Source organism: Phocoena sinus, chromosome 16 (assembly GCF_008692025.1).
Source record: "Phocoena sinus isolate mPhoSin1 chromosome 16, mPhoSin1.pri, whole genome shotgun sequence".
Classification (NCBI taxonomy): domain Eukaryota; kingdom Metazoa; phylum Chordata; class Mammalia; order Artiodactyla; family Phocoenidae; genus Phocoena; species Phocoena sinus.
This window is the reverse complement of record NC_045778.1, coordinates 52,678,668-52,706,549: the sequence shown is the minus strand read 5'-3', so window position 1 is coordinate 52,706,549 and position 27,882 is coordinate 52,678,668. Positions and strand designations below refer to the sequence as shown.

At 40.5% G+C, this 27,882-nt stretch overlaps 1 protein-coding gene across 1 annotated transcript in view; it reads right to left on the bottom strand.

The window, feature by feature from the left end:
* Window positions 1–27,676, bottom strand: part of LOC116741310 (cytochrome P450 2C18-like) — a 47,403-nt gene extending 19,727 nt beyond the window's left edge. The window contains 11 exon segments of the mRNA XM_032607591.1: window positions 1,402–1,543; window positions 6,854–7,030; window positions 9,526–9,546; window positions 9,548–9,687; window positions 14,209–14,308; window positions 14,310–14,365; window positions 14,538–14,690; window positions 18,803–18,808; window positions 21,854–21,983; window positions 21,986–22,041; window positions 27,568–27,676. Coding sequence (XP_032463482.1) covers window positions 1,402–1,543; window positions 6,854–7,030; window positions 9,526–9,546; window positions 9,548–9,687; window positions 14,209–14,308; window positions 14,310–14,365; window positions 14,538–14,690; window positions 18,803–18,808; window positions 21,854–21,983; window positions 21,986–22,041; window positions 27,568–27,676 — 1,090 coding nt within the window.
* Window positions 27,677–27,882: the final 206 nt, after the last annotated feature.

The window sequence follows — 27,882 nt, the reverse complement described above, 5'->3', positions numbered from 1 at the left end:
GACATCACCATACACCTGTTAGTATGGCTATTACCAAAAAGACAAGAGATAACAAGTATTAGTGAGGATGTAGAAAAAAGGAAACCCTTATACCTTGTTGATGGAAATGTAAACTGGTACAGCCATCATGGAAAACAGCATAAAAGTTCCTCAAAAAATCAAAAACAGAACTACCATACGATCCAACAATTTCACTTCTGGGTATATATCCAAAGGAAATGAAATCAGTATCTCAAAGAGATATCTGCATTCCCATGTTCACTGCAACATTATTCACAATAGCCAAGATATGGAAACAACCTAAGTGTCTATCAATGGATAAACAGATAAAGAAAAGATGATGTATACAACAGAATATTATTCAGCCAATAAAGGTGAAAATCCTGCCATTTGCAACAATGTGAATGAACCTGGAGGATATTATGCTAAGAAAAAGTAAGCCAGACACAAAAAGACAAATACTGCATGATCTAACTTATATGTGAAATATAAAAAAGTCAAACTCATAGAAACAAAGAGTGGAGGGATGGCTGTCAGAGGCTGGGGTGGGGGAAATGGGGAGATGTTGGTCAAAGGGTACAAATTTTCAGTTATAATATGAACAAGTTCTGGGGATCTAAAGTATCAATACAACATGGTGAGCATAGTTAACAATGCTGTATTGTATACTTGAACTTTGCTAAGAGTAGTTAATTAGCTTGATTGTGGAAATCATTTTGCAATTTGATTTCACAATATGAAATCATGTTGTACACCTTAAATATATAAATTTATATTTGTTAATTATATCTCAAGAAAATGGGAAAAAATAAAGTTGTTCAAAAAGGGAAAAAATTCCTTTAGGCACTTCTTTTGTCTAAATAGCATAGATCTTTTTCTAAATCTAACCTTGTAAAGAACTTCCCAGACTGGAAATTTTCTCAGCCTTTCTTACCAAATTTCTAGAATTGATGCTATACTTCAACAAATATAGTTCCCATCTTCCCTACCCTAGCATTAGAATGCTGCATATTCAGAATAAGGAAAGATTTCTGCAAAAACATACCTACCATTCAAAGTGGACTCTTCTTAAGAAAACTAATATTCAATCCTAGGCCAATTTATGCTGGCTGTGCCTGCTGCAAATCCCTTCCCATGAAGTCCAGACACTTATCCAGAATTTTTTATTGATGAAATCCATAGCTTTACTGCCTTTGCTATTGCTCACACTGTCTTCACTTTTCTCACTCTTTCTCCCCTATTGTACAAATTTGTCTCACTTTTAACCTTTTTAAAATATTTTAATTTTAAACTTATAGCTGGTGGCACAGAAATTTCAAAAATAAAGCTTCTCTAAGAGAAATAAGATGGAGGACCCAATATCTTCTCTGAAATTCACTCTGCCCACCATCTTGCTCATACCCGTGACCTCTTGGCACTTTAGCAGGAGGTGAAGCCCATCTCTCGGTGTGGTGTTCGTTTCCTCTGTCCCAGCTCCAAACAAATCAGTTACAGTGGCTATCAAGTTTTCAAAAGTAAACTCCATCTGTTGATTGTGCTTTTCCTAGGAATTATTTGATGTAATTATCTGACAGTTTGACAGCATATATAATTACAGTCAATCCAAAATAACACACATTGTTATAAAGCTAAGCAAACTTAGACACTGGAGTGCAGTTTTAAAACAACAACTGTACGGTATGGCAGTGTGCGGATTGGGCTGACACAATCTTCATTACCTACTCCTTTTCCCTTGCTTGCCTAAAAATTTCATTCCAAGCCTCTTTTGCAGCTACATTGGCCAAGCAACACACTTCTTACCAATGGCCTACTGATGCCAGTTTCTCCCTTTCTTTCTTCATACTCAAAACACAGATATGAAGGTGAAGGTGGTGTAGACATCATCTTGGAACATGAGTATCTGAGCATGAAGATGAAGCCTATATACTTAAGAATGCTGAAGAAAAATGGAAGGCACTTGAGTCCATGATACTTCAGGGCTAGCTCTGGACTGCCCAACATGAGACTCTCTCTATGTGAGATAAATAAACCCACTGTTTCTTTAAGCCTTTGTTAATTTTTTTTCTTATTGGTAGGCAAACACAATCTTAATTGATAGAAATGAGCAAATTAGAGTTATATTTTGAAAACCATTATAAGCCAGAATCAAGAGTTTGCAATTCTCTTCTCCCACTGAAGAATTTATGTGGATTCTGTGTTGCCTAAAGACCCATTATGAAGTTGAAAATGTGCAAAAACTAACATGGCAGCACATCCTAGAATAGATTATAGAGAAAGAGAATGGATTCACAAAGACAAAACGGGGCTGGCCACTACTGTATTCCAAGATATGAGGCAATAGGCAACTTGGTCTAGGAAACAAGTACAGATGCTAAGGGTCAGGAAGTGACTGAATAAAGCTCTCACAAGTCAGAAGTTGGGAGAGTAAAAGCCCTTCACAGGGACAACTAAGGTTGGTTTAGATGAGGGATGTATGTGATTCAAAATTGAAAATAACAATGGGACAATCTGAAATAATGACTACAGAGGTCATTAACAAACCAAAAAATAATTTCTTCCTATCCAGTCCTCTAGACCAGCACTAATTTAATAAGGCTCTTATAATCCCCAAATGACCTGTGGCATGCCCAATATTATGTAATCCAACACCATTAAGACAGACAACCCTATCGACAGTTGTACTTGGTAGATACAAGTAGTCATCCTCATTGGTAACATCAACTTCACACAGTTTTCTAACCTTTTCAACTCAAAATTACTCTGAGGCCAAGAAGGAGAGCAGAGTTCTTATAAACCATTATTATTATTTCCATCTGTTCAAGTGAATTTGAAGCATCAGTGGTTATGTACACATAGCCTATCAAAAGTAAGTTAGCCTGTACAAAACCTTGCTGAAAGAAATTAAAGAAGAACTAAATACATGGAAATACATCCCATGTTCATCTATTGAAAGACTTAGTATTCTTAAGATGGCATTACTCCTGAACTGACCTACAGATTCAACACGATCCATATCAAAATCACTGTTAGCTTTTTGCAGAAATTGATGAGATTGTCCTAAAATTCATGTGGAAATTTAAGTGACCAAGAATAGATAGAACAATCTTGGAAAGAAGAACAAAACTGGAAGACTCACACTTCCCATATTAAAAATTACAATAAAGCTATGGTAATCAAGATTGTGTGGTACTGGCAAAGAGCAAGATATATAGACAAGTGGAATAGAATTGAGAGTCCAAAAGTAAACCCTTCACATTTACCACTAATTTTCAACAAAGTTGCCAAGATCATTCTATGTGAAAAGAATAGTCTTTTCAACAAATGGTGCTGGGACAACTGGACACCTACATGCAAAAAAATGAAGCTGGACCCATACCTCACACTATTATCAAAAATTGATTTAAAATGGATCATAGACCTAAATATAAGAGCTAAAACTATAAAACTATTAGAAGAAAACTTGGAGGAAATCATTGTGACCTTGGATTAGATAACAGTTTCTTAGATATGACACCAAAAGCACAGGCAACCAAAGAAAAAGATTAATAAATTGGATTTCATGAAATCGAAAACTTCTGAATTTCAAAACACACTATCAAGAAAGTAAAAGGACAGGGACTCCCTGGTGGTCCACTGGTTAAGACTCCACACTTCCGATGCAGGGGGCGTGGGTTCAATCCCTGGTCAAGGAACTAAGATCCTACATGCCTGCATGGCATGGCCAAAAAATATATAAAATAAAATAAAATAGGGCTTCCCTGGTGGTGCAGTGGTTGAGAGTCCGCCTGCCAATGCAGGGGACACAGGTTCGTGCCCCGGTCCGGGAAGATCCCACATGCCACAGAGCGGCTAGACCCGTGTGCCACAACTACTGAGCCTGCACGTCTGGAGCCTGTGCTCCGCAACGGGAGAGGCCACAACAGTGAGAGGCCCGCGTACTGCAAAAAAATAAAAATAAAAATAAAATAATTTTAAAAAGAAAGTAAAAAGACAACCCATAAAGTGAGACAAAATGTCTGCAAATCATATATCGCATAAGGCACTTGTATCTATAACACTGAAGAACTCTTACATCTCAACAATTTAAAAATAAAAACAAAAATTAACAAATAGGACCTAATTAAACTTAAAAGCTTTAGCACAGCAAAGGAAACCATAAACAAGATGAAAGAAAACCCTTAGAATGGGAGAAAATATCTGCAAATGAAGCAACTGACAAAGGATTCATCTCCAAAACATACAAACAGCTCATGCAGCTCAATATCAAAAACACAAACAACCCAATCCAAAAATGGGTGGAAGACCTAAATAGACATTTGTCCAAAGAAGACATACAGATGGCCAACAAACACATGAAATGATGCTCAACATCACTAATTATTAGAGAAATGCAAACCAAAACTACAATGAGGTATCACCACACACCCGTCAGAATGGCCATCATTAAAAAAATCTACAAACAATAAATGCTGGAGAGGGTGTGGAGAAAAGGGAACCCTCTTGCACTGTTGGTGGGAATGTAAATGGATATAGCCACTATGGAGAACAGTATGGAGGTTCCTTAAAAAACTAAAAATAGAACTACCATATGACCCAGCAATCCCAGTCCTGGACATATACCAGGAGAAAGCCATAATTCAAACAGACACATGCACCCCAATGTTCATTGCAGCACTATTTCCAAGAGCCAGGACATGGAAGCAACCTAAATGTCCATCAACAGAGGAATGGATAAAGTAGATGTGGTACATATATACAATGGAATATTACTCATCCATAAAAAGGAACGAAATTGGGTCATTTGTAGACATGTGGATGGACCTAGAAACTGTCATACATAGTGAAGTAAGTCAGAAAGAGAAAAACAAATATCGTATATTAACGCATATATGTGGAATCTAGAAAATGGTATAGATGATCTTATTTGCAAGGCAGAAATAGAGACACAGGTGTAGAGAACAAATGTATGGACACCAAGGGGGGAAAGGGGGGGGTGGGATGAATGGAGAGATTGGAATTGACATTTACACACTATTGATACTCTGTATAAAATAGATAACTAATGAGAACCTACTATATAGCTCAGGGAACTCTACTCGATACTCCAATAAAAATTAATTAAAAAATAATAACAGCCAAATTCAAAAATGGGCAAAGCACTGAAATAGACATTTTCCAAAGAGATACATAAATGGCCAACAAGAACATGAAAGATGCTCAACATCATTAGCCATCAGGGAAATACAAATCAAAACCACAAGGAAAGACCACTTCACACCTACTAGGATGGCTAGAATCAAATGGACAGATAGGGCTTCCCTGGTGGCGCAGTGGTTGAGAGTTTGCCTGCCGATGCAGGGGACATGGGTTCGTGCCCCGGTCTGGGAAGATCCCACATGCCGCGGAGCGGCTGGGCCCGTAAGCCATGGCTGCTGAGCCTGCGCGTCCAGAGCCTGTGCTCCACAACGGGAGAGGCCACAACAGTGAGAGGCCCGTGTACCACAAAAAAAAAAAAAAAAAAAGGACAGATAATTAGAAGTACTGACAAGGATGTGAATAAATTGTAACCTTCATACACTGCTGATGAGAATATAAAATGGTGGAATTTTATGCACAAGTTTTCTTCTAAGAATTTTATAGTTTCAGCTCTTACATTAAGCCTTTGATCTGCCACACTTCCTCCAAAGGTTAAATATAAATGTATCATAGACCCAACAATTCTACCACTAGGTATATACCCAAGAGAAATTAAAACATATGTATACACAAAAACCTGTACACAAATGTCCACAGAAACATTATTCATAATAACCAAAAAGCGACGTGACCAAAATGTCCATCAACCAACAAACAGATATATAAAATGTGGTATATCCACACTGAAATATCATTCAACCATTTAAAGGAGTGAAGTACTGATATATGATACATCATCAATGAACCTTGAAAACATTGTTAAGTGAAAGAAGCTAGACACAAAAGATGTTATCATACATATTGTATAATTCCATTAATATGAAATGTCCAGAATAGCAAATCTATAGGGATGGAAAGTAGATTGGAAATGTTTAGAGCTGGGGAGGTTGGGGAGGAAAGGGGGTGACTCCTAAAGCATACAGGATTTCTTTTCAAGGTCATAAAAGTGCTCAGAAACTCTGCTGGCAGCTGGATAATCTTCCCCAGTAATTATTTGCATTCTACTCTTGTTCTGGCTCATACATCTACCTGATCAAATCACAACTTCTCCTGCCAACATTCACGTTTACAGTTACTTGACAGACACCAACCTCCCACTCCACATCTGTCCAAATTTATTTTTGGTTACACTCATTTAAGGCTTCTCTCTTCCATCCATCTAGTCTCTTTACCACAACACACCTCTGAACCTCTCATGACACCATTCTACCAACCTGAAATTCCCTCCCCTATGACTTATTGCAAATATTTGAAGATCTACATCAAACCTCAGGACATTCAGGAAGCCCACCCAGGCTAAGCCCTTCCTTCTCACTCTCCCACATGCTGTGTGAAATGATCACATCCACCTTCCTTTTATAGCTCAGTATTTTGTATTTCTCATTTGTTTGTATTTCCATTTCACCTGAGACATATGTTCTCCTTCTCCTCAGGTAGCCTATTAGTACCTAACGAACAGGGTCCATGTATTGTTATTTAACAATTCAATTTTAAATCTCCTTTGATGCTCAATCCAGATCCATGCACACATAAGTACCCAAAGTGCTGGTCAAGCATTTCGTCCGTAACCATTTAAATATCCCTAATAAGTACAGAACTAGTCAATGAACAAAAAAAGTCAGGCAAACAGACAACCAATCTGTCATTAATATTTTACCTGTTCCATTTTGATCGGGAAACAATCAATGAAGTCCCGAGGACTGTTAGTGTCCAGAGATGCTTGATGTTCTTTTACTTTCTCCAAAACATAGCTTTTTACATAAGCAAAAATTTTAAGTACTTTGTTATGACTCCCTGGGAGATAGTCCATGAGAGCAGGGAAACTATTGCAGACCTTAAAGATTTTAAAAATATATTTATTAAACTAAAAACACATATTGAAGACATATCTATCATATGCCAAGCCCTGGCTAAAAACTGAAGTGAATAAAATATGGTCTCTTTCTTCAGGAGAAGCGTTTTATAGTGTACATGTAAAATAATTCTTCATGCTGCTAGAGTATTTAAGGGAGAAAACTCTGACCAGATGATGAAAGTTGATAGCAATTTCCTATACTCATACATCAACCTTATGACATTAAAGCATATTTATATCAATTCTCTCATTTTTTAAATTAATTCTTCCTTACAACCTTGAAACACAGAATAAGATGAATTACTATGATTCACATTTTGTAGATGAGGGCGGAGGTGAAGGAATTTTGCGTAACCTGAGACTGAGCACAGACCCACTCCCTGCCGTTTCTACTACTATCAAGCAGCCTCACAAGTAGAATCCCTATATTATAACTCAGAGGGGTGCAAAAATGGCACGAAACCCACCTCAGCATTTTAGGGATAAAGGAGCTGTGCACCAGAGCAGGTAAGTGACTTTTCTAATGTCATGTGATTTTATTTAGGCAGAGTACAGGACATATCAGCTCAGCACAGGGCAAAACTGTGGTGTCTGTTTATGATTCATACACCGTAGAACCAACCATGTGGTCATCCCAAGCCCAATTACGCTGTCAGCTAGGATCCCAACTGAAGCAACAAGCACCCCTGCCCTAGTCAGTGTTCCCTGGCAGCACCTCTGTTCATAAACATTGTCCCTCCTTGAAAGAGATATTCTCTTCCTTCCTAAATTAGGATATTTCTGCTAAGTAACGTGATGAAGAAATCACTACATATTTGAGGATAAGCCTTGTGGGTAATGGAAACCTTTCAGCAAGGACCTGGATGTCCATTGAGTGCTATGGCCATCCTCTTGGGCAGTCACCAAAGTAGTTTATGGAAACTGGGCTTTGGGGGGTAGTGGAGAAACCACTGGCCAGGGAGCCAACAAGGCTTGAATTCCAGCTTTATACTCAGGCATTTCTTTTCTTCGTAAAATAACGGCTCAGCCATCTTTCCCAGATGTTCACTCTATGACAGTAAGGCAGGACTGCTGTGTTCAAACACTCACTTACAGCATAACATCAGCAAAACTGATGCAGTAGACAGTTCTAAAGGCCTATCCCTCTACAAAAAATGTCAGAAAATCAAGCAGAAACTGTCAGAATCTACTTAAAAAATGGCAGCAAAGATCTGTGGCTTGTTTTTTCTTTGTCCTTTTTTTTTTTTTTTGCCCTTGTCCCTCTTCCATCCTTGGCTTGGCAGTGGTCTTAACAAGGGCAGCTTGTGGTATGGGAGCCTGGTTCCTGGTTCCAGAGGGACCAGAGCAAACCTCAGTCACGAAGACTGTGTTTCTGTGTTCTAACCTGTCTGGGGCCACCTGACAGACTGACACAGGCACTTGTTTTTGTTTCATCTAACCTAGAGTGGAAATGCAGCAGGGATGTCTCAAAAATCTTGCAAGATTAATGAACAGCCCACAGCCACTGGGGGCAAAATATTACAGTTAAGGCGTACAACAGAGCATCAAACACCAGGAAGAAAAGCTGCGGAGGGAGTGCCTTTGGGAAATTAGGACATTCAAAAGCACCCCTGTATACTGAAAAATTTAGAAAGCTACACACATGCACAGAGCCAATCTGGAAGAGTTATTTCCTCCCTCCCCCCTTCCTCTCTTCCTTTCTCTCTCTCCCCCCATCTCTTTCTCTTCATCATTGTTTTCTTTTTGCCTCCTCACATTCAAAGATATCAATATCCGTAGACTCCAGATAGAGAACATACTAGTGGTTATCAGAAGGGAGAGGGAAGGAGGGAGGGGCAGTATAGGGGTAGTGAGGGAAAAAGGGTTATTACGGGATTATACGAAATCATGTGTGTGAAACTTTTGAAAATTGTAAAGCAATACAGAATTTAAAGACCCTTTCATTCAATTTAAAAGAAAGAAAAAAAAGAAAAGCAAAAGAAAGATCTATCACTCCTAAAAAAAAGGACATCTCTCTCCAAACACTAGCTGAACGTAAGCTAAAGGAACAGATTCCAGTGACCACACAAGGCAAAAAAAAAAAAAAAGAGACTTTGCAAAAATAGTTTAGAAAAGTCACTAAATAAACAAATAGCTACAGCTTGTGGAAGGCAAAAAAAAAAAAAAAAAGAAACAAACAAAAAACTATAGGGACTTCCCTGGCAGTCCAGTGGTTAAGACTCCACGCTTCTACTGCAGGGGGCAGGGGTCTGATCCCTGGTCAGGGAATTAAGAAACAAAAAAAACTGGAACAAGCAAAAAAACAAAACAAAACAAAGAGAGGGGAGAATCTGATTCCCAGAGTTACCACATTGTAATATCCAAAATGTCCAGTTTTCAAACATTCACTTCATGGCTTGGTCCATATAGAATTTTGGACTTGTGAGAGAAAAGAGCATAAACGATTTCTCAGGAAGAGAGGATCCTGACCTCACCCGGATCCATGGGGAGCGCATAAATTCTGAGGTTTTCATTAAAGTTTCCTAGCAAGTTAAGAAAATTCTGATCTGTATAATCAAAACGATTCTGGAAAATAATGGAGCAGATCACATTGCAGGGAGCACAGCCCAGGATGAAAGTGGGGTCACAGGGTGACCCTAAAGAATTGAAAAGATTTATAAAACACTATTAAGATATAAATATAAAACTCTGTTGTGGGTAACAGATAATTTTAGAATCTCTGAAGCAATATCTACCTAGAAATTTCCCTATCAGCAAAAATTTAAGCATGCTTAAAATCAACACATCACTGTTCCTTTAAACATGGATTGACAAAATGGATTAAAGACCTAAATGTAAGGCCAGACACCATCAAACTCTTAGAGGAAAACATAGGCAGAACACTCTATGACATAAATCACAGCAAGATCCTTTTTGACCCACCTCCTAGAGAAATGGAAATAAAAACAAAAATAAACAAATGGGACCTAATGAAACTTAAAAGCTTTTGCACAGCAAAGGAAACCATAAACAAGACGAAAAGACAACCCTCAGAATGGGAGAAAATATTTGCAAATGAAGCAACTGACAAAGGATTCATCTCCAAAACATACAAGCAACTCATGCAGCTCAATATCAAAAAAACAAACCACCCAATCCAAAAATGGGCAGAAGACCTAAACAGACATTTCTCCAAAGAAGATATATAGATTGCCAACAAACACATGAAAGAATATTCAACATCATTAATCATTAGAGAAATGCAAATCAAAACTACAATGAGATATCATCTCACACCGGTCAGAATGGCCATCATCAAAAAATCTACAAACAATAAACGCTGGAGAGGGTGTGGAGAAAAGGGAACCCTCTTGAACTGTTGGTGGGAATGTAAATTGATACAGCCACTATGGAGAACAGTATGGAGGTTCCTTAAAAAACTAAAAATAGAACTACCATATGACCCAGCAATCCCCCTACTGGGCATATACCCTGAGAAAACCATCATTCAAAAAGAGTCATGTGGGGCTTCCCTGGTGGTGCAACAGCTAAGAATCCGTATGCCAATGCAGGGGACACGGGTTCGAGTCCTGGTCTAGGAAGATCCCACATGCTGTGGAGCAACTAAGCCCGCGTGCTACAACTACTGAGCCTGCACTCTAGAGCCCGTGAGACACAACTACTGAGCCCATGTGTCACAACTACTGAACCTGCGCACCTAGAGCCCGTGCTCCGCAACAAGAGAAGCCACCGCACTCAGAAGCCCGCGCACAGCAACCAAGAGTAGCCCCCGCTCGCCGCAACTAGAGAAAGCCCACATGCAGCAACGAAGATCCAACGCAGCCAAAAATAAAAATAAAATAAAATTTTTAAAAAGTCATGTACCACAATGTTCATTGCAGCTCTATTTACAATAGCCAGGACATGGAAGCAACCTAAGTGTCCATTGACAGATGAATGGATAAAGAAGATGTGGCACATATATACAATGGAATATTACTCAGCCATAAAAAGAAACGAAATTGAGTTATTTGTAGTGAGGTGGATGGACCTAGAGTCTGTCATACAGTGAAGTAAGTCAGAAAAAGAAAAACAAATACCATATGCTAACACATATATATGGAATCTAAAAAAAAAAAGAAAAAAAATGGTCAGAAGAACCTAGGGACAAGACAGGAATAAAGATGCAGACCTACTAGAGAATGGACTTGAGGATACAGGGAGGGGGAAGGGTAAACTGGGACAAAGTGAGAGAGTGACATGGACATATATCCACTATCAAATGTAAAATAGATAGCTAGTGGGAAGCAGCCGCATAGCAAAGGGAGATCAGCTGGGTGCTTTGTGATCACCTAGAGGGGTGGGATAGGGAGGGTTAGAGGGAGGGAGATGCAAGAGGGAAGAGATATGGAGACACATGTATATGTATAACTGATTCACTTTGTTATAAAGCAGAAACTAACACACCACTGTAAAGCAATTATACTCCAATAAAGATGTTAAAAAAAACAAACATGAATTGACCATTCCATCCTAGTTTGTTTAATAATAGTTCTCCAAGTACTCCATTTACATCACTGCCTTGAGTCAAGGTGCTGGTTATTTTGAAGAGCGAAAGAACAGAAAAAATTTTAAGGGTCAGTTTTTTAAGACAATTATTCAGGTTATCTATCAGTGCAAAATCACGTCTGTCTGGTAAACCTATAGACAATTAAGCACTGACGTAGGAAGGAAGCAATAGTTAGGAACCTGGAAATGTTTTATATATAGTGAATAGTTGAAGGAACAACTTGTAGAATCAGGAAAGGAAAAGATTAAAGAGAGAAAGATTATGGAAAAAGTCAGGTGTTTGATGGTACAAAGAAAAAAAAGCAAAAGCTGTTCATGCTGTACGAGAAGAAAACTAACACAAATGAACATGAATTGTAAGATAGATTTGTCTGCCTAAAATAAAAATAGGTAAGAATTCTGCATTTCAAACAAATCACAGGGCAAACAAGAAAGATTAAATTGAGAAGTGGAGTCCTGTTGTTTCTTTATTGCAGTATGGAGAGGAGGTGTGGGGAGGAACATCCTGCTCTAAGAAATAGTGTCCCTCATCACCCATCAGGCCTCACATTTAATTTATTTGGACAGAACACGCCCTCTTGTGGAATTCTGGGATATTGCTACATATAGCCATCAACGGAATACCATATGTTGTTACAAATTTTTTAATTTGAACTTAGATGAAATCCATCATTTTACAGACAAATAAATTAAAGCAGAGGAAAAGTAGTTTTCTTTTTTAGTGGTCAATATTTACATGAAATTGCTATAATCGGATGATCAATAAACTTTATATGCAAAAAAACCAAATCACATCATACATGTAATTAAGGGTGACTTGAATCAAAGTGTTGTGATGAAATGATAGGGAATTAAGTAATAGGAACCTATTTAGTTACGTGCTTGTATGCCAGGCTCCTTTTCAGCCGAAGCATGCCAAGGCACTAAGCTTGCAGAAAAACTTTTACTTTAGAAGGTAGGGGATAATTTGAGAAGGCCTTAAGATTTCTGTGTGACAGCTAAAATCTGATTTTTAATCTTTCCTTTCACTTGAGAGAGAGACTTACAAAGTAGGGTAATTTGGAATTCAGACAGAAAATAAGATCCATCTTAACAAGCACTTCATAGGTCAGTACAGCTGACAGTAAGGGGTAAAATATTACCAAAGTACCAAAATTGGTAAAAAAAATTACCAATTACCATCCAATTGTTTTAAAATCTACTTGGGTTTTACTTTTATTCAGATGGTAAGGCCAACAGATCAGGAGATGATAAGATAGTTTATTACTCATACTTCCCAAGAGGAGGGGGCACCCTACACAAGGCCACATGGGGAAGCACCAAGGTCAGTCAGGAGGCAGAAGGAACAAGGGGAGAGCATGGGCCAAAGCCTTTACTGGGGTTTTCATGGAAGAAATGAGCAAGGCTGGGGAGGTATGCTCAGTAAGTTTAAGACTGGATAGTCTGGGTAATTTCAGAAGGTTCTAGGCCCCAGGGGTGGTCCCTAGTTGTCCTGTAACTGGCCCTGGGTTGATTTAGGGCAGGGAGAATATTGGCTTGGCGTGTTGATTTAGGGCAGGGAGAATATTGGCTTGGCGTATAAAGGAGGTTTCCTGGGGGTATCGGCTTTGGATAGGCTGGTTTGAAAATCGAAGGAGTGCTCACACACAAGATGCAATGCTCTATCTCAGAATTAGCTAACCCTGGGAGAGGCAGTTGCTCCCTGGGTCTGCAAGTCCCCCAAAATGTCAAAGTATCATAAAGTAGAGAAAAGAGAAAACATGATTATTATATCAATAATGGGGGAGGGAAGTATAAAGAAAGCTGAAAACAGAAGAAACTAATAGGGAAGGCAGGGTAATGAGTTATTACTAATAGTTGAAATCTGTTTAAATAAATCATTTTATAACCTGGTATTTGTGGAATGTTCAGGATTAAGCCACAGCACCTATTTCTTAAAATATATAAAACAACACTGGAAATAGGGAGAAACATTAAGTAACTGAAGCTGCTAATTTTAAAACAGTTATTTATAAGGAAATCACAATTGATGAGGGCTGCACTAAGGGATACCTAAGCAATTAAAACCATAGACAATTATCATTACTGGCCAGAACAGTAGGCAATGGGTCTCAGAAGAAACCCTCAGACCTGTGCGAGAGGCGACCATACAAATACAGGCCAACTAAGTGAAAGCACATGTCATTTGTTTCACGCTCCGTAAGGGTGTGATGAGGTCATTCCCACCATGTCCACCTGATGAATGTTCTGGAATACATAACCCACATTTACACTATGGGAAAAAACATTATTCTCTAATGCCAGAAAAAAACGAGACTCAACACCTTCCACCTTCACGACCTAATGATTTGAAAACAAAAAGTTCAGGACAGGATAGGATTAAATGACCTTTAATCCACACTATATGCACCACAGTGGGTGTACACACACAACAAGCACAGATACACAAAAGCCCTCTAGGCTCTCTCCTCTCTCTCCCCGCTCCACAGGAGGGCTGACAACCATGACCCATATGAAAGATGTGGCTGTCCCTGAAATGTTTCCTAGGATGTCACTTGAGAAGACAGCAGTCTGTTAAGGTGAGAGTGACAGAGCACAGCATCACCCACCACTGGTTTTTCTCAACTCCTCCACAAGGCAGTGGGTTTCCTCTTGAACTCGGTCCTCAATGCTCTTCTTCCCCACCCCGAATTCCACAGTGTCATGAGGGAGATGCGGAGATGCGCCAGATCTCCCTCCATCTCTTTCCATTGCTAAAGAGGATTCCTACCAGGAGGAGAAACAGAAACTAGGAGGGAGGCCCTAGGGAAGGAGGAGTGAGCTGACACTTGGCAGCCTGGCAGATGGACCCAGCTCTGCTGGGGGGCTCTTCAAATTCCTCTTTTCCATCCTCCCCACCCTCACTACCAACGCGGAAGATGCACACACGCACACCTACCATGTCCCTTATTAACTCTTGGAGACACAGGGAGACAGCCTCTTCCAGAAAACTCTTCTCACAGGTCAATCAGGGCTTCTTTCACTGCTTTATAACCATGCAACACTATGGTGGGCTTCAAGCCAAAATACCCAGTGAACACAGGGCCATACACTTTTTTGAGAGCTGGAAAATGTATATTAGCAAAAGAAGTCACAATTTGGTCTATTCTGCTCATGATTAAGATTGTTATCAACATCATGTTGTTGATGTTTTTATTCTGCCACACATAACTTCAAAGATTTCTGGATCTTATATATGTATGATGATAATGCAACATCCATTCACGATTAAAAAAAAAAACTCTCACCAAAGTGGTTGCAGAGGGAAGGTATCTCAACATAATAAAGCAGAAGACCTAAATAGACATTTCTCCAAAGACAACATACAGATGGCCAACAGGCATATAAAAAGCTGCTCAACATCACTACCTATTAGACAAATGCAAATCAAAACCACGATGAGGTACCACTTCACGCCAGTCAAAACGGTTATCAAAAAAAGTCTACAAATAATAAATGCCGAAGAGGGCGTGCAGAAAAGGGAACCCTCCTACACTGGCTGCAGGAATGTAAATTGGTGCAGCCACTATGGAGAACAGTAGCGACTCCTTTGAAAACTAAAAATAGAGTTACTATATGATCCAGCAATTCCATTCCTGGGTATTTACCCAGAAAAAAACAAAAACTCTAACTCAAAAAGATAATGCACCCCAGTGTTCACAGCAGCACTATTTACAATAGCCAAGTCATGGAAGTAACCCAAGTGCCCATCAACAGACAACTGGCTTAAAAAGATGTGGTGTATTTATACCATGCAATATTACTCAGCCATTAAAAAAAAAGACCAATAAAAAAATAAATATATTTTTTTAAAAAGGGAAATGTTGCCATTTGTAGCAACCTGGATGGGCCTAGAGGATAATACGCTTAGTGAAATAAGTCAGATAAAGAAAAATACTACATCATATCACTTATATGTCAACTCTAAAAAATAATACAGGGCCTCCCTGGTGGCGCAGTGGTTGAGAGCCCGCCTGCCGATGCAGGGGACACGGGTTCGTGCCCCGATCCAGGAAGATCCCACATGCCGCGGAGCGGCTGGGCCCGTGAGCCATGGCCGCTGAGCCTGCGCGTCCGGAGCCTGTGCTCCGCAACGGGAGAGGCCACAACAGTGTGAGGCCCGCATACCACCAATAATAATAATAATAATAATAATAATAATAATAATAATAATAATGAATTTATATACAAAAGAGGAAAAGACAGACATAGAAAACAAATGTATGGTTACTAAGGTGGGGGGGAACAAATTAGGGGTATGGGATTAACAGATACAAACTAATATACATAAACTAGATAAGCAACAAGGATTTACTGTATAGCACGGGGAATTATACTCACTTTCTTGTACTAGGTCACCAGAAAGGAAGATGGCGGCACCCAAATCGCGGTGTACTTCCCGAGGTGGTGGTTTGGTACCACAGGCGGGTCAAGAGTCTTCCCCTGGTACTGCGTGAGGCCAACTCGGGCGCTCGGGGGTTGCTGGAGGTGCCGAAGTCTCCGGGTCTGTTCAAGGAGTTCTTCCCAGAGAGGGGCACGAAGACAGGGCTCCCAGAGCTCTTGGACGGTGGTATGGCGGGCAACTTTCCCCTGACCATCTACTGCACCTTCGACCCCATGACTCGCTTCCTTTGGGGCATCTGCTGGCACTGTTGGGCCTGTTTCACTTCCACTGATAGGGCCACAAAGCGAGCGCGTCGGTGAGAGGTGCCACCGCGCGCCTGGGAGACCGGAGCGGCGGTACCTGGGCGCACAAGGCCCTGGACTCAAAGCGCGTGCAAAACAACGTGCGCGCCCTGCGCCGGGCGCTCTAGGCTGCTGATCACCAGCAGCTGCTCACTAACTGGCTGACGCGGGACAGCTGCGCGGTGCTGGACAGCTCGGCGTGGTATCAGAAGCAGCACCTGGTGGACTTAGCGGCAGCGGGCGGCCACTTCCGCGCGGCCACGCTGCTGAACCGGCCCAGCGTGCACACTTGGCTGAAGACCCAGGTGGCATGAGTTTGGCAGAGTTTTTATACCAGGTGAACCCTGGAACAAGCGTTCTGGATAATACATGCTGCAAAGCAAACGCCGTTTCAGACGGTCGTAGAGGGTATCGGATGATAACGGAAGGCGGAGTCAGTATAAATCACAAGCAAGTAACGGATCCTGAGAGTGTTTTAGTTGTTGGACAACATATTCTCAAGAATGGACTTTCGTTACTTAAAATAGGAAAAAGGAATTTCTACATTATAAAATGGCTTCAGCTATGATGAAAAATCCTTCTGGTGGTTCAAATTTATCCATCATTCATTCTCAAGACATACGAACGTATAATCTTCGCTTATGCAAATCAAACAACAGAGAATGGAGTATACTCCAGGCCTCACAGCGTGAGTGATTTCATTATTTATATAAGTTGGTTCTGTTTGTGTAATAATGGGATATTTCATTTCCTGGTCCTTAAACATTAAGGGCTACCACAGAAAGGCATGATTTTTCATAATTATTCTCCATGAAAAACTAAGTGCTATCTTTCCTATCCTGTCCTTCTTGTTCTTTTGAAGGCAAGGAAGAACAATGAAAAAAAGGTAGTATAAGAAATTGTAAGGGGGGGACTTCCCTGGCGGTCCAGTGGTTAAGGCTCTGTGCTTACCCTGCAGGGGACACGGGTTCCATCCCTGGTTGGGGAACTAAGATCCCACATGCCAAGCAGCGTGGCCAAAAAAAAAAAAAGAAATTGTGGGTACTTTTATATCAGGTGAATATCTCACTGGATTTTTTTGTTGTTAAGGAAGCTAGTACAGTTCTCCTTTAAAAAGGAGAAAAGTTAGAGGAAGCCATATTTGACATTAGAAATTACGGTAGAAAGTTTCCTTTGGAAAAAAAAAAAAGAACAAAAATCAGTACTTGACTTTTCAGGAAGTTTCTAATTCAGTTTTCCAGTCCCTTGCCTGTGTTCCATAGAATTAACTTTACTCACAGCCTTGTTTATTTGGTTTTTTTTACTTAGTAAAAAAGGTATCAATGTTTTAAAAATTTATAGGCTTTTAGTTTTCAAAGTTTCAAATTCTGCCCCCAAGCAGATTGCAACTTGAGATGAACTGAAAAGTTACGTAACCAACAAGATAAAATAGAGGATAATCATATGAGTATATCAAAAGATAAAATGGATAAAGAAATTCCAGGTCAAATTTAAAGTATTTGGAATCAAGACTTAGTTAAATTAAGCTCTACATTCACTAGGCAATTTGATCCTCCAGAAATGTTTCTAAAATCTGAAAAATCAAGGTAATAGCACCCCTGTTTCCCCTGAGGATCAAGTGAAACACGAACACAAAATGGTTTACAATCAGATTTGTTCTAGAAAATCTTACAGGCAGCAAAGCATGGCTTTAGAGTTCAAATTCTAGCCATTTACTACCTGGGGATTACTTGAAGCAAGTCACTATCTTCATATGCAAAAATGGAGATGTAATAATGCTCGAGTCAATTAGGAAAAATCTAATAGGGAAAAAAAGCCATAAAACTTTCGTACAGTGTAAGCTGTATTGCTATGTTCCAAAGTAGATTTAAATGTTAGAAAGCCATAGTTTATCCAAACCTTCGTCTGGGAGTAAAGTTAGGAAGAATTCATTTATTGACAAACTTTAATGTCACTTCATAGCAGCAATTTTATTTACACAGTAAGAATGAACATACAGGTATCCATTATAAATGTCAGAGATCATCGCTACATTTCAAAACTTCACTCAGTTTGAGGGCCAACAAAAGAAGTTTTTCTCTTTCCATACCTATCTTGCCTCTGTTTTTCTTTGTACAAGGTGTGTAGTACTAGCAAGCACACTACTGTAGCAGGTCACATTTTCAATTTGAAATTTGATGTGCTGGGGAAAGGTGCGTGACGAGGTGTTTTCCCCCTTACAAATTCAAAAAGCTAGAATAGAATGGTCATCATCCGACCTACCTGAAATAAGTAAGTCACGGATTGCTATGATTTCAAAATTGATGTCTAATGATGGCAGAGTAATTTTAAAGTGTGCTAACAAACATCTTGGAAGCCTGTATTCTACGAAGATGGTACTACTAACAGATTCAAAGTAGTACCGTCATATCAGACCGAAACTGGTTTTTTATGTTTGAGATGAGTTGCTGAGCCTATTGTTTCTTAGTAAATGGGTACCGTTAGCTAAAGGTAATGGACATATCCATATTGTTCCTGCCAGTAGTCCTTCATAAATGTCATGACTTTAAAAATTTTAGTATCTACAATATATAATTGATCTTCAAATTTATAATGTAATTCATATCAAGAACCACCTGGAGGGCTTCCCTGGTGGCGCAGTGGTTGAGAGTCCGCCTGCCGATGCAGGGGACACAGGTTCGTGCCCCAGTCAGGGAAGATCCCACATGCCGCAGAGCGGCTGGGCCCGTGCGCCATGGCCGCTGAGCCTGCGCGTCCAGAGCCTGTGCTCTGCGACAGGAGAGGCCACAACAGTGAGAGGCCCGCGTACCAAAAAAAAAAAAACCACCTGGAGACTTTTAGTAAAATGTTTATGTTCTAAACCTCACTCCCAACCCCCTGAAAGCCTTCAGGAGTATGTGTGTGTGTCCAGATGTTTTTCTTTAAATAATAAAGCTCCACATTATTATCATTTAAAAAGTATCTTGTGGTAACATGTAATGGAATATAATCTGCAAAAACAAACAAACTGAATCACTATGCTGTACACCTGAAACCAACGCAATATTGTAGATCAACTATACTTCAATAAAAATGTTTTAAAAGACTAAATATGATGGTGATTATTATATCACTTCTGAGGTGCCGGGCCATGGGCTGGGTATTTGGTACTCAGATTATTACTAATCATCATATCAAAACTTTGAGCTAGATTTATTTACCCTGTTTTATAGATAAAGAGATTAAGGTTCAAAGGCTTTCCTGTTTACTTCCAGTGTCTCACAGTTAATAAATAGAAGCCCCCAATTTTTTTTTATTGAAGTATAGTTGATTTACTTCAACTATAATGGTGTGCCAATCTCTGCTGTACAGCACAGTGACTCAGTTTTACACATATATACTTTTTTTTAATATTCTTTTCCATTATGGTTTATCCCAGGAGATTGGATATAGTTCCCTGTGCTATATGGTAGGACCTTTTTATATATCCATTCTAAATGTAATAGTTTGCATCTACCAACCCCAAACTCCCAGTCCATCCCTCTCCCTCCCCCCAGCTCCCCCTTGGCAACCACAAGGCTGAGCTCTGTGTCTGTGAGTCTGTTTCCGTTTTCTAGATAGGTTCACTTGTGCCATATTTTAGATTCCACAAATACGTGATAACATACGGTGTTTGTCTTTCTCTTTCTGACTTACTTCACTTAGTATGATAATCTCTAGTTGCATCCATGTTGCTGCAGATGGCATTATTTTGTTCTCTTTTATGGCTGAGTAGTATTCCATTGTATATATACACCACATCTTTATCCATTCATCGGTTGATGGACATTTAGGTTGTTTCCATGTTTTGGCTATTGTGAATAGTGCTGCTGTGAACATAGGGGTGCATGTATCTTTTTGAACTATAGTTTTGCCCAGGAATGGGATTGCTGGATCATATGGTAATTCTATTTTTAGTTTTCTGAGGAACCTCCATACTGTTTTCCTTAGTAGCTGCACCAACTTACATTCCTACCAACAGCGTAAGAGGGTTCTTTCTTCTCCACACCCTCTCCAGCATTTGTTATTTGTAGACTTTTTTTTTTTTTTTTTTTTTTTTGCGATACGCGGGCCTCTCACTGCTGTGGCCTCTCCCGTTGTGGAGCACAGGCTCCGGACGCGCAGGCTCAGCGGCCATGGCTCACGGGCCCAGCCGCTGCCGCGGCATGTGGAATCTTCCCGGACCCGGGGCACGAACCCATGTCCCCTGCATCGGCAGGCGGACTCTCAACCACTGCGCCACCAGGGAAGCCCTATTTGTAGACTTTTTAATGATGGCTGTTCTGACCGATGTGAGGTGGTACCTCATTGTAGTTTTTATTTGCACTTCTCTAATAATTGGTGATGTTGAGCATCTTTTCATGTGCCTACTGGCCATCTGTGTGTCTTTGGAGAATGTTTATTAAGGAGAAGACCCAAATTTCAACACAGTTTAGTTGACCTCTGATGCCTAAGAAACTTATCAGTCCCCAATGCCTACCTTGGAACCAATATCCAGTTGACTGCTTCAGAATCACCTGTAAAGCTCATCCCATGGGAATTCTGACTCAGTAGTGATAAATACTAGAAATCTATATTTTTTAAAACCACCCTAGATGATTCAAATGCCCAGCCCAGTTTAAGATCCGCTAGTATTACTAACAGAAAGAGAGCAAGCATCACAAAGGCAGTGCCAGGACATGCAGCAGCTCATGGAAGAACAGTTTCTTCCATCCTGCATCATTCTTGGCCACAGACAGCAGCTTTGTGCAGAATCCAAAAGGATTTTATTACTACCCAGCTGGCTCTGACTAATTACTTTTTTCTTTCATTCACTCATACTTGTCCTGCTCCCAAGCTATTTCCTTAACATCAGGCATAATTTGCTTCTTCACAGAAGTTCAATTTTCATAGCTATTCTGAACAAAACACAGTTTATATAATAGATGACTTCTTGAATGAAATCTCTAATCACAAAACATTTCCCTTACCATTTACCTTCAGCCAAAAATCATAGCAAATGGTGGTGAAACAAAGGGAAGAAACACTTCAGTCTTTTGTCACGTTATTATTTTGATTCAACCATACAAAGACCTAAATGTTTCTCTACTCACAAAATGCATTCCACTATTATTGACAATGACAGAGCAAAAGTAATACTCCAAGGGAGTGTTTGCCTTAAATAATATCTTTTAATAATTTTATCTTAATATATTGTAATGTATTTTAATATATTTTAATGAAGAGATTTTATTTAAAAGTAGATGTTCATGGGCTTCCCTGGTGGCGCAGTGGTTGAGAGTCCGCCTGCCGATGCAGGGGACACGGGTTCGTGCCCTGGTCTGGGAAGATCCCACATGCTGCGGAGCGGCTGGGCCCGTGAGCCACGGCCGCTGAGCCTGTGCATCCAGAGCCCGTGCTCCGCAACGGGAGAGGCCACAACAGTGAGAGGCCCGCGTACCGCAAAAAAAAAAAAAAGTAGATGTTCATTTACTTTCCCTTTGCAAGCCACTAGAGGAACATAAAACCTACTTACATTGGTTAAGGATTTGCCGATGTCCTTAACATCTAACTGTAGGATATTTCCAAGAATTGGGAGAGGAGTGGGGCCAGTCGGGAGCTGCCCTTTCCCAGAGCTCTGTTTCCAGAGTGAGGAGAAGCAGACAGGAGAGAGAGACAGAGCACCAGGACCACAGCCGGATCCACTGGAACCTTCTCTTCTTACTCAGACAGCTGTGAACCTGAAATCTAAAGCTTTTATAACAGTCCCTGCTAATTCAGCTTGTGCCTCTGACTCATAAATTGAACAATCAGCTAGGTCTACTTTAATTTCTCTTTTGAAGGAACTTTAGCCTTGTGATAATTAAAATATGGTGTTCTTTGCTCTTGCCCTTTTTTTCAATGCTCCACCTGGGCATTCCAGTTTAAGAGGTCTGGGGTGGAGCCCAGGTACTGGTAATTTTTTTTAAACACTCCAGGTGGTTGACAACCAGTGAAGTAAATGATATGATCAAAAAGTTGCTCAACATTCTGGATTCTCAGATTAGTAACCAGTTAAGAATTTATGACTTTGAGGGCAGTCCTTGTATGTTAAAAAAAAAAAAAAAGTATATCCTTTAATGCTTTATCAAACACTAATATAATTTGTCCTTGAAAATGAAAGCCTTTTGAGATATTTTAGAGTACCATACTAACATTATAGCTTCCCAAACATAAACCAGCTAACATAACTCATACATTTTGAAGGTCCAAACATGTATCAAGGAAATAGCTAAGTAAATTTATACACATTTTACCATTAAACTCTCCCCCTCCCCTCAGAAAAAACACTTTAATTTTTATTTTTCAGATGGGGAAAGGGAAATTCAGAGAACAGGAGGTCCGGCCAGTGTCACACAGCTAATAAATGACAAAACTGGGATTTGAAATAATATCCTCTAATGCCCATTGTGGTACACTGTGGCTTACACCACAGCTGCCTCAAGAACAATTTTAGGAAAACAAAACCAAACCCCCCAAACATTAGTTTCTCTGAACATACACCCTGTGAATGTCTACAGAATAACAAGTTTCACACTAAATAAATGTCCGTTACTTGACTGCAAGGATAAAAGCGTCGTGGGTTCTCAAGACGTAAAAGATAGGGATTCTCCCCTTCCATCACTGCAGAGGTGAAACTGGCTCAGGTAACTAAGGGAAGGGCTAATCTCAGGGGGCAGAGCTTGAGAAACCATGACTTCTCCCACCTCCCAGTCACCTCCAGATAAATCTGCTTTGGTCGCTTTCTTTGTTCTGTCATTGTCAGAAATAATGGAATGAAGTATGCACAGCAAGGAAGGGAGATTTTGACAAGACAAAAGGTGTGGATTCAGTGGAAGATGGAAGACAGGGACTTCACTGAACAGACTCATGGCCCAGAACCAATGCAACATGCAGACCTGAACAGGAAACAGCACTTAGTGGTCATGAGGATCTAAATGTCACTGGAATTATATACATTACTAGATCACTAATAGTAATGCTTATACAAAGACATATTCTATAAAGATATCATCATATGTAGTTTTTTATTGAAGTATAGTTGATGTACAATATTATATGTTAAGTACAAGTATAAGATACAGTGATTCACAATTTATAAAGGTTATACTCCATTTATAGTTATTATAAAATATTGGCTGTATTCCCTGTGTTGTACAATATATCCTTGTAGCTTATTTTATACATAATAGTTTGTACCTCTTAATCCTGTACCTTTATATTACCTTACTCCTTCCCCCTTCCCTCTCCACTGGTAACCACTAGTTTGTTCTCTATGTTTGTGAATCTGTTTCTCTTTTGTTATATTCACTAGTACAGGAATATGTACTTTTCCAGTGGAGTTTTAAGCTGTACTTGAGGGAAGCTTCTACGGAGTCCACAGAGTGCACTGGACATCCTCAGGGAAAAGAAAAATAGCCACCCTATAAGCAGTTCTTATATTTTCCTATCAAGTGTTCCGATTTTCAGAGCTCTAAAATACTTTATGCTAAAGCTTCTTATTTTTGTTGCTCTGCCTTCTTTGTATTTCCTTTTCAATTTCTAGCTTTTTAAGCTACATTATTCATTGTTTGATTCATTTTCACATGTTTGTCCTAAGTGTTCAGAAGTATTATATGGTATGAATTTTCTTCATTGAATAATATTATCTCTATTCTACGTATTGTTGGTATATCTGTTGTTAGGATTTTAAAAGTATTGTGGAATATTGTTTTTGGTGCCTTCTTTGATCCAAAGATTGTTTTTTTGGCCATGTGGCTTGTGGGACCTTAGTTCCCCAACCAGGGATTGAACCCAGGTCCACGGCAGTGGAAGCGCAGAGTTTTAACCCCTGGATCAGGGAAGTCCCTGATCCAAAGATTACTTAGGAGAGTTCTGAAATCTCCAAGCAGTTGTTTTATTTACTTCACACTTTGTTTTTAATTATCCTGAAATTGGATTACAGGAAATCCATTACACTATTTAATTTTTTTTAAGCTGAGGATCTTTTATAGTCCTTTATAGGACTATAGTCCTTTTGGACTATAGTCTTTTATAGTTCAAAATGGTGAATTTTCATTAACATTACATGGTCAACTGTTATTAACATTTGTTTGACATTTTTAATTGTATCACTCCTTCTTTCTACATCTACCAGAGTTTTAACTGCCTGATGGGTCAGCAGAACATGATGTATGAATCTCCAGTGATGGCAAAGGATGGCTTTCTCCTTCCTTCATTCATTCAAATGCTGATTCGTGTATTCCTCTCACAAAAATGCATGGACTACTGGGCCCCTAATCCCAGTCAGGCCCTGCCCTGAGCACTGAGGACATAGGAGCAAGTGAACACAATTGCTAAAGAAGGGGTGTGACCCCACATTGGCAATGGGAGGAAGATCTTTCCAGGCTGAGGGTACAGCATGCCTAGAGGATTGGATGGGCCTGCTGGGGCCACAGAGGGAGAAGTGTAAGTAGAGAAAAGAAAATGCCAAGGGCAGGGTGGAGGGTGTGTGAGTTTTCATTGCTTTGGTACTGCTCACTCAACCTTCTGCAGGCATGGTCTGCCCAGTTACCTGTCACAGGAGTGATTCTGGGCAGAACCCAGCTCGGTGATCTCCACAGTGTGGTGTGGTCCAGCTGGCCATGGGAGCAGCTGTATAGGGGACTCTGCTTCAGGAGCCACTGTGGAGGAACCACATCCTAGTAGGAATGTGGACCTGGAGCAGTTGTGGCAAATGCTGAAGAGTTTCCTGGCAGAATGCACTGACACTGAGACACCCAGGCTCGCTGTCCCTGGCTATCAGTGGGAGATGGTGGAGTGTGCTGGGATGGGTCAGGTGTTCATAGCTCTCTTGAGTTTAGGCAGAATTTTTCAGGTAGTCAAAGAACGGCTTTCTCTACAGGGAAACAAGGAATCTGCCAGTCAGCAGTTCAGCACAAGCTGTAGCAAAATGTAAGGCTCCTGACAAGTTTCATCCTGTGAAGGAAGAGGATGCAAATGCAGAAAAGTCTGGTGACCTGGACTTGTTCAACCCTATGATGAGGAACACCATATTTGTTGTAATAAAACATGGGGGGAAAAAAACCCCTCACTATTCAGACCAAGAACCGTTGATATCTGTTCCTGATGGAAAAAAAAAAAAAAAAGATCTAGCCTCTGGGAGATGAAACCAATTCTATCAAAAAAAGTGGAAAAAGCTAAATCACAATTAAAACTACTATGGGCGACTGCAAAAAAGGCTCAGGGTCTCCACTGTGAGCCTGAGTGTAGAGTCCAGTCATGTCTCTGCGGGATGCTCCAAAGTCAAATGCATATTCAAACACTGAAAATAGCAAGAACAATCTATCCCACACCAACATGGCTAAAAGAGAGAAGAAAAAGCCCACCTGACAGATCCTCGTGAAGGTGTCCAGACTGAAGAATCTTCAATCAAATGGGCAGATCAACATCCTAAGGAGGGAGGAAATGAAATGACTGAGCTTTAACAGAGACAAGAAGAAGAGCAACTTAGAATGACCTGTCATGGCAGATCGTGACTTGGCAGCAAGAAATGGGAAGTTCTGAAGCAAATGACCTAATGATGCATGAAAATGATGAGCTCAAGACTTACAGGAAACAATTCAAAGATCTCAAAAAAAAAAAGCTGGCAAGAATCGTTTCTTCTTCACAGAGGCAGCCTGTCCGTGGAACTAAAACCTCAGGAGAGTTTTGGAGGGAACTGAATGAAACTTCATCATCTGCAGAGAAGAGACTGCAAACCTGAGACAAAGAAAAACCCTGTGATTAAACTTGAGCTCCTAGAAGTGGTTCCTTGGACATCTGGTGATCCCAAAGGAGCATTTGGCAAGGACCATTTGCTCCCCAATCTCTGTGCATGGGTGCTGCTCCCCTTTCCTCAGACCCTCCCCCTGAACGCCAGGCTGACCTCCCCCTGCAGCTCCGTTCCCCAACCCATGTTTACTGTGAGTCTAAGGGGAGAGCTCCTGGCAAGAGGATATTCACCACCACCCCAGGAAGCCTACATACACCCCTCTGAATCATATCCTACCAAGGGGTTTTTGTCTGCCTTTTTGTCCACCATGGCCTGGCTTTTTTCCCTGGACACTGCCATTCTGAAATTTGAAGTGTGTTACCTGTGGCCTCCCTCATGACACGAGTCGTAAAAATCCTAATACACTGGTAGACTTTTATGTCACTGAGTTTCTTATTTTCCTGAAAATATTTTGGAACTATGCGTGTATTTAGTTTTAGAATACAAAGCTCACTTTTGGCAGGTGGTTTTACTTTCTTTCATCCTGATACTAATATATCAGGATCGATTCAGTTTAAGTCATTCCCATTATATCGTACATCTAGAAATAACAAGCAGTAGATATTTCTTTGATGAGTCAGTTCATTTTTGTTTAAACAATACAATATCTGTGAGCAGTTTAATCCACAAAGACACTTGAAATTAAAAAATACTTTTCTCTGTTAAAGTTTCTACCTACCAGTGTTACAAGAAAGAGCTGAAAATTGCTTCTTGGTTTCAGTAAATTATGGTTGAATTTTTAAATGACTAGTGTGTGGTGACTGAGTGGAGAGGGCAGTCTGTGGAGTGGGAGCCCAGCAGGACTGGACCCATCCATGTCGAGTGCCCTCTGGTTGTGGGGAGCTCTGGAAGGGACTGCACTAATTGTAGATGTTCCATGAAGAGGGAGGTAGCCTCAGGCTATCACTTCCTGCCTCTGCCCCAACTCACCAGGAGACCTGGTGGCCACTGGGGACCCTCAAACTCTTCACTGGAAAGATGGACCTATCCCAGTATAATTCCCTCTTCAAAACGGTGTCTTTAGGCTTCACGTGCTGATGTCCTCAGTGGGATCTTGCCCCAAGAGCTTGGGTGGGGGCCTTGGTACTGGAGGACGTGGTATGGAGGCAGCTCTGCCCAGTAGCAGGGCTGACACAGAGTCAGGTGTATCCCCAGGGCTGGCACGTGGACGGGTGTGGAAGCAGAGCACACAACTGAAGTCTCAGATATTTGGGCAAAGTGTCTTGAGTCTCAGGCCCAGGCCAGTCCCATGCTACAATCAACAGCCCTGAGTCTGGTCCAGAGCCACAGACACTCAGGGCAGAGCAGCTGTCATAGTCTTAAGGGGACACAGATCCTTGGTGTCAGCCGTCATGAGGCTGGAGAAGTCGCATGCCCCCTGCCCACCACCAAGTCTTAGGTTCCCCATCTGTACCTGGGTCCAACATTAGGAAATGCCTACGGTGATCCTCGGGAGCTTCCAATATGAGTAGATTCTTTGAATCAGGATAAACGTGTTGCCCAGACCTGTTCCCATTACTCATCCTGAAGCAGCAGTGGGGGTGCTGTTGAACAAGAGGGGCCCTTTCATTTCTGTTCAGTGGTGTGATGGGAGAGTTTCACCTTCTCATGAAAGTGGGCTAGCTAATCTATCTCACCTTCTCACAGATAACAATGATTCAGTCTGGGCAATTTTTTCATAAGAAAACAGTTCACAGAACACGTTTGGAGGGCCACCCAGATCAAATAG